General features: G+C 47.4%; 1 protein-coding gene across 1 annotated transcript; it reads left to right on the top strand.

The window, feature by feature from the left end:
* The first annotated feature begins 415 nt into the window (after positions 1-415).
* On the top strand, positions 416-1,375 carry LOC144249277 (olfactory receptor 6F1-like). Its single transcript, XM_077791570.1, has one exon. The coding sequence runs from the start codon at positions 416-418 to the stop codon at positions 1,373-1,375; it is 960 nt and encodes a 319-aa protein (XP_077647696.1).
* The last annotated feature ends 5,740 nt before the right edge of the window (positions 1,376-7,115 follow it).

Genomic DNA, 7,115 nt, shown 5'->3' on the forward strand with positions numbered 1-7,115 from the left:
TTTCACGGAGGCCACCCGCTGCGCCCGCTCTTGACTGATGGAGCAGATGACGGGTCCCCAGGCTGAAGCTGGGGGCACTCCTCCTTCCCGCAGGGCAGGCCCCCATCTTGGTCTCTCAGGCACCCTCTGTGCTTTGGGAGGTGAGTTTCCAGTGACAGGGCCATGCCAGGTTCAGTACTTTGATGTACAAGTTTGGACTGGCCTGGGGCCACCTTCCTGGGTTCCAACCCACCCTGCCACTGAAGGGTGAGGAGACCCCTAGGAAAACGGCTGACCCCCTCATTTCTTCATCTGTAAAACGTGGATCACCAGAACTGCCCCATGGGAGACTGTTCCTGAAGATCGGCCAGACAGCCCAGGTGAAGTCTCCCAGGCCTTGAGTGTGGTCGACTCCTTCCCGACCAGAGGATGCGGCATGGACCTGGCCAACAGGACGGCGGTGAGGGAGTTCCTTCTGCTGGGGTTCTCAGGAGTGCCCTGGCTGCAGCATGTACTTTTCGCCCTGTTTCTGGCCGTGTACCTGCTCTCCCTCGTGGGAAACACCCTCATCATCTTCATCGTCCTGGTGGAGGCCACGCTGCAGACACCCATGTACGTTTTCCTAGGAAACCTGTCCTTTCTGGAGATCTGGTACACCACAGCCACGGTGCCTAAGCTGCTGGCCACCTGCCTGTCCAAGGGCACGGCCATCTCTGTCCCTGGCTGCATTGTCCAGTACTACTTCTTCTTCTCCATGGGGGCCACCAAGTGTATCTTGCTGGCGGTGATGGCCTACGACCGGTATGTGGCCATCTGCAGCCCTCTCCGCTACTCCGTCCTCATGAGCCTTCAGCTCTGCCTGCGCTTTGCAGCTGGGTCTTGGGTCGGGGGCTTCGCGGCCCCCCTCCTACCTACCATACTCATCTCTTGCCTGAACTTCTGTGGCTCCCAGAAGATCAACCACTTCTTCTGTGACTCAGACCCCATTTTTAAACTTTCCTGCTCAGACACGTTCTTGGCAGAGGCCTTGGGCTACACCTGCAGCTCTGTGGTGATTCTCAGCTCCTTCCTCCTCACCATGTCCTCCTACGGCAACATTGTGGCCACCGTCCTCAGGCTGTCCTCCCTGGAGGCTCCGAAGAAGACCTTCTCCACCTGTGCCTCCCACCTCACCGTGGTCACCATCTACTACGGCACCATCATCTTCGCCTACGTCCACCCTCCAGCCAAGTACAACTTCACCATTGGCAAAGTGATCTCCGTGTTCTACTGCGTGGTCACCCCGCTGGTGAACCCATTCATATATACCCTGAGAAACAAAGATGTGAAGAAAGCGTTCAGGAAAATTCTGGTACAGAAGAGATTCCTCTTGACCAGAAACAGACAGGAGTTTTGAGATATCAACACAAAAAAGCAGTTTAGAATGGAAACTCAAACTCATGTGCAAAAGGTAAGTACTAAAAGCCATAGTCTGCTGTTGATACCACCTAACGTGGCCACCTGTGCATGGTACTTGTGTTTTAAACTCCACTGGACAGCTGTTCCACGTCTGCTCTGCCTCTGGTGCCTTAGTACAGCGCTGTGATGGGGGAAGGTACCTGACCCAGGCTTCTGCCCTTAATACATCCACAGGTTGGCCGAGTGGCAGTGTTCCAGGGACCCCGGGCCACAAAATCTCTGTTAAGTGGGGGCAGTGGTCCTCCATCTAATGATCTGATGGTCTGATCTATACTTGGTCCTTTGTACCTCAAAGATGTGTCCCCTTCAGGGACATTTCCTACACACACATGCCGAGTCAATGTTCTTCTCAGGCATTGATGTTGACTTGTCAAAGATAATGCAGCTTAGTAATTCTGTTAGAAAAATTAGGCCGCCAGACTTTTTCTGAGGTACATAAAGCCATTACTAAATGGGGCGGGGGTTGTAGCTCAGAGGTAGAACACTTGCCTAGCACGTATGAGGCACTGGGTTCCACCCTCAGCACCACATAAAAATTAAATAAAGGAATTGTGTCCACCTACAACTAAAAAATAAATATTAAAAGAAAAAACATGAGTAAGTGAACTCTATTTCAAAAATTAGCAAGGATACCATGACTCAAAAGTAAAAAAAAAAAAATAACTTAGATCTGGACACTGAGAATGGAATATCTTAGGTGGTGAAGTAGTGACTGTTTCAGATTCCTACAAGGTATGCAAGGAGACACCTGATTAAGCAAAAACAAGTCTGATTCTGAAAGAGAATGCCCAGTCCCCTCCTGTGACAAGGAAGCCCTGTCATTCCCATCAATGCAGCACAGGAGCACAGGTGACAGCAGGGGACAGACCCTAACTCCTGAGCCAGCCTTCTAGGTCAGGCCTCCTCCACCTGCTCCCTGTAAGGGCATGGTGGCCCAGTGGCCAGGACAAGCTGAGGGACGGCAGGACCTCACCTGGACCTCTGGGCTGAGAACCTGCCCTGCTGGGAGGTCAGGACCGCATCCAGTCTCCAGGGGCAAACTAGAACAAACTAACTCCACCAAGGTGTTTTTAATGACAAGAAAATGGAATAAAATCCAGAGTTTGTAGCACAGGCCTATGTTTGAAAAATTTCTTAGTTTAAATTGCAAGATGAGATTCCCTGGATTCCACAAGAGCTATGATAAAATCTTTGGTGAATACCTGGTTAGTTTTAGTTTTCACTTTTGAAGCAGTGAACAATCTTGGCAACTGTCACCAAGGTGACCTTTACAGTGAACATGAAACTTGGGCCACACGACATCTTCTCTAAACCTCAGCCTTCCACCAGAACCTCAAAGCCATGTGCAAACTGTCCCAACAATGAGGAGCTGCTCCGAATCGTCGTGTGCAAACTCAAGGAAGGCGAGGTTCTCATCCTGTCATGCTGGCAGTCTTCCCTGTAGCCAACCTCTGGGTACACCCTCCTATATCCTGTGTTATGGCCTCGGGGGGCCGTATCTGAACTCCCTCCCTGGCAGCTCCCCCATTCCCAGGTGCTCCCTGGGGCTGCCCTGGGCTGGGTCAACCGGGAGCTGCATGTGGCCTGGAGAAGGGGCTCACTCTGTGCTCCAGGCTGCACCTTCAGACCCTTGGAAGAACCCCCCACACCCCACCCCCCCAGATCCTTCATTTTCACCCCAGTGTTTTGTTTTGGGGACTCTCAGGGCACACTCAGGCGTGGCAGGAAGTGTGGGTTCACTGGAAGGGACAAACTTGGTGATAGTAACAATGGTGGCAACTTCTTAGGTGGGACGCACCAGAGAGGACCTTCCTGGAGTGTCAGTCTGTGCTGATGGAGACCCTCATAAGGCAGAATAGCAGAAAAAAGGGAAATGCAATCCCAGGTCAGGTACAGAAGTCCCCAGGGTCTAACGACAGTCAAAAATATTCCATCATATTTGGATCATAAAACTCTACGTCCATCTGAAGGAAGTTCACAAAACATGCAGGAGACACATGGAGAGGACAGTCCCTTTCAGGCTGCTGTCCAAGTCTAGACCCGACTCACACATTGATACCAACTGGGTCGGCAGCGCATCTGGGGCGTCTCTCCTAAGATTTAAAGCAACATCTCAATTTAGGAAATCAGTTTAAAGCTTTCTCTTTTTTGGTGGTATATTGCAGTGTGGTGGGAATTTACTAAAATAGCTGATACCACTTACAGTGTGGGCATGAAATTCGCACTACAGCGTCTCTGACGTTCTGAGGGACTGGATTTCCTTGCAGAGTCTCTGCCTCCCTGACAGCCACCTCGAGGTTGAATTGTGCCACAGGCTGCAGCAGAAGTGACCTCGACTTTGCCCCATGAACCGTCTCATGCAGCTGCTCAAGTTGGCAATCCTGACCCCCAGTGCTCCCTTGGCTGTGCTGCTCCATGGCTGCCCCTGAACACCCATGTCATCCTGTTTTCACACTGTATCTTTCCTTGTGAATGGAAATGGGTTTATCTCCACCAATAACAGCAGAATCAAGCTGTCTGTGTCCACATCTCAAATGCCACAGCATCCTCCTCAGGGGCCTGCCTCCTTCCTCTCAGGACACCTTCCAAACTGTCCTCTGCGTCACACCAAGCGGGAGGGTTTTGCAGTGTCAGTCAGAGATGTCTCTGTCCTGCTTAGCAGACACCAGTGTCCTTGTTTTGCCCTAGTGCTGGCCCTGACCTAGAAACCCTGCCGGACCTGGCCACCTGTTTCCATGTTCTTTCTTTTGCCAGAGTTAAAGACCTGTGATAGCCCATTACCACACACCTGCCACGCACCCCCCCCAGCCATTGCACCCATGGCTGGCCCCCTGTAGGACCCTGCTCCCAGCACGGGGGCTGTGCTGCTCCCCAGGCCCACTCCCCAGGTTTCCCTCCTTGGAAGGAGCCCTGGCCTCCCAGAAAATCTCAGAGCTTCAGCTCACCTGCCTTACAGTCAGGGGCCTTCCACTCAGACCTCACTAGGTTACCATTGCACATCTTTCCATCTGAAGATATGATAGTGGAACTGAAACACGGTCTCTTATCCTACTTCTCATGATAAATTATATCAAAAGTTCACAAAGTGAAGCAATCTCAGTTCTTCACCTGTCCCGTCACCCTGTCTAAAGTGCTCTCATGATCTCCTGGGTTTTCATGTGAAGCCAAGGAAGGGAAGGCACACAGAGAGGAATTCATAACTTTCCCTCAAAACCCTGGAATTGCATGCACAGCATGCCCTTGGGATCTCAGTTCTTTATGAAGTAGGTTCAGTATCAGGGCAAAGAGAGACTTTTTTTTTTTTTTTTTTTTTTGCCATCCTATGTTCCATCAAATGTCCTGTTTTGCAGATTTCTCTAGTATTGGATGGTTTCTGATTCTGATTTCTGCTATTTCAAAAAAGTCCTAGACAAATAATGTTATGTGGTAGTGTGTGCATGTAAATGTAGATGAGTGTGTCTATGTTTGTGTGTGCATGTGAATATAGATGTGTGTGTATTTGGGTCTATATGTGCATGTGAATGTAGGTGTGTGTGGATGTGTGTGTGTGTGTGTGTGTGTGTGTGTGTGTATGTGTGTGTCATTCTCAGGGGTGGAACTGAAGGTCCAAGTAAAATGCATTCACATATTTAATAGATACATTAAATTTTGTCCCCAAGAGAATTTCAAAATTTTGTATTTCCACAGCCATTCTACCAGTGCAGCTCCTTTAGAGAAGGTCTTTCCAAAAGATGAATTTGGTCAATCTGTTATGTAAAAACCCAAAGCAAGCAAACAAACAAAAAAAAAACCCAATTTTGATGAGCTAAATTAGTACTTTGACTATAAGTTTGATATTTCACATGAATATCACAAATCCTGGTATTTCACACCCACAGAATTTGTCTTGTTTGTTTTGCCCATTTTTCTGTTGTGCTACCAACTCATTCCTGTCAGTATCAGGGATTTTGTTCTGGTTTTAAGAAATACTAACCTTGAACTATGAGCTGAGTTGCAAATTTTTTTCCTGTTTGCTGATTTTTAAATATATGCTTCTATCAACCTGTGGAAAATACTTTTCATTTAGTGGTATATTTCAATCCTCAACATCACGAACCTTATATTTTGAGGAAATACTTTTCTTATACAATTATTTGAAAGGATTTCAACATGTTTTGTTCTAGAATTTATTTTTTTTTTCTCAAAAAGCATAACTGGCCCATAGGAAGTGGTCAGCTTGTTTACAATTTGTTGCAATAGATTATATATTTTCAAGGTAAACGTTCATTCAGGGCAATATTATGTATCAAGAGGTCAATCAAAAATAAAATCAGTCTCATAAAGAAGAAAGAAAACCGCCATGGACGTCCTGTCTGGTCTGTGTGTGGGGTGCACAGCTGGCCGTCCTGCTCACACCCTGTGCACTTTGGGAAGGGGCCTCTGCTGGGGCTGAGGGGCCTTGGCAGCCCTCTTGGAGGCAGCTGGCAGCTGGAGCTGTCCAGCTCTTCTGTGCTGGCTGGTTCCCGCTCAGCCAGCTCTGGCTGTGGCTGAGCTTGGGCAAGCATGTTGCCAAGGTTACGGGTTTGTCCATCTCTCCCTGGGGCAGTAAGTTTGCTCCATGGGTCCTGAAGCTGTGCTGTGGGTGGCTCTTGCTGAGCTGATGGTTCTGTCATTACAGCACCTGTTCTTACTCTTGTAGTTTTCTTTAGGGTAAAAATCAACAGCCACCCCCGACTTCTTTGATTAGTGTTTCTGTAGTATATATTTTGATTCTTTTACTTTTTTTTTTTGGTACTGGGGATTGAACTCAGGGGCACGCAACCACTGAGCCATATCCCCAGCCCTATTTTATATTATATTTAGAGACAGGGTCTCACTGTTGCTGAGTCTGGCTTTGAACTCATAATCTACTGCCTCAGCCTCCCAAGCAGCTGAGATTCAAGCATCCGCCACCATGCCCAGCTGATTCTTTTACTTTCATCTACTTATACCATTATATTTAAGGTGAATTTTTTTTGTAGACAGTGTATACTTGGATCATTTTTTAAAGTCTATTTGACAAGATTTGCTTTTTAATTGTTCTTTTGACAATTACTGGCATCCAAAGTAATTATCAATATAATTGAAATTAAGATTATAAGTTTCTTATTTGTATTTCATAATTTTAAAATATTTTTATGAATAATGTTTTAATATACAGTTTATATTAATATTCTAAAATGAAGAAAGAAGCAATTAAGCCCTTTCTCCTGGTATGAATCATTTAAATCAGATCATACCAGTTCCTGAATTGGGGTCTTGAAAGACTACCAGTCAGAAGGGTAGGGAGAGTCGGCCAGCTGAGGAGGGTCAGAGCAAGGCCACTGTTTCTGTTACGTGTTCTCAATCCTGGAAACTCTTGTTAACCAACAGCTCAGTCTTTGTCCCGACACCTATCCAATAATGAAGAGAGTTTTGAGAAAAAAAAAAAGAAGTTTTATAGCTTTGCCAGGAGAGGAGAAGCACAGGGGACTCCTATCCTAGAGGCTCTGATTCTACCCAACGGGGGAACAGGGGACTTTCAAAGAGGTGATTCAAAGCTACACTCTGGGTGTGCCCTATGGGGGTCATAATTCACTGGAAGGACTTGGGAGATGGCTGTTCCTGGGTCTTCTTGCAGTGTCCCATGTCTGAATTACTGCATTCCTGGTGTGAGAGCT

The sequence above is a fragment of the Urocitellus parryii genome, chromosome 1 (genome assembly GCF_045843805.1).
Source record: "Urocitellus parryii isolate mUroPar1 chromosome 1, mUroPar1.hap1, whole genome shotgun sequence".
Lineage (NCBI taxonomy): Eukaryota > Metazoa > Chordata > Mammalia > Rodentia > Sciuridae > Urocitellus > Urocitellus parryii.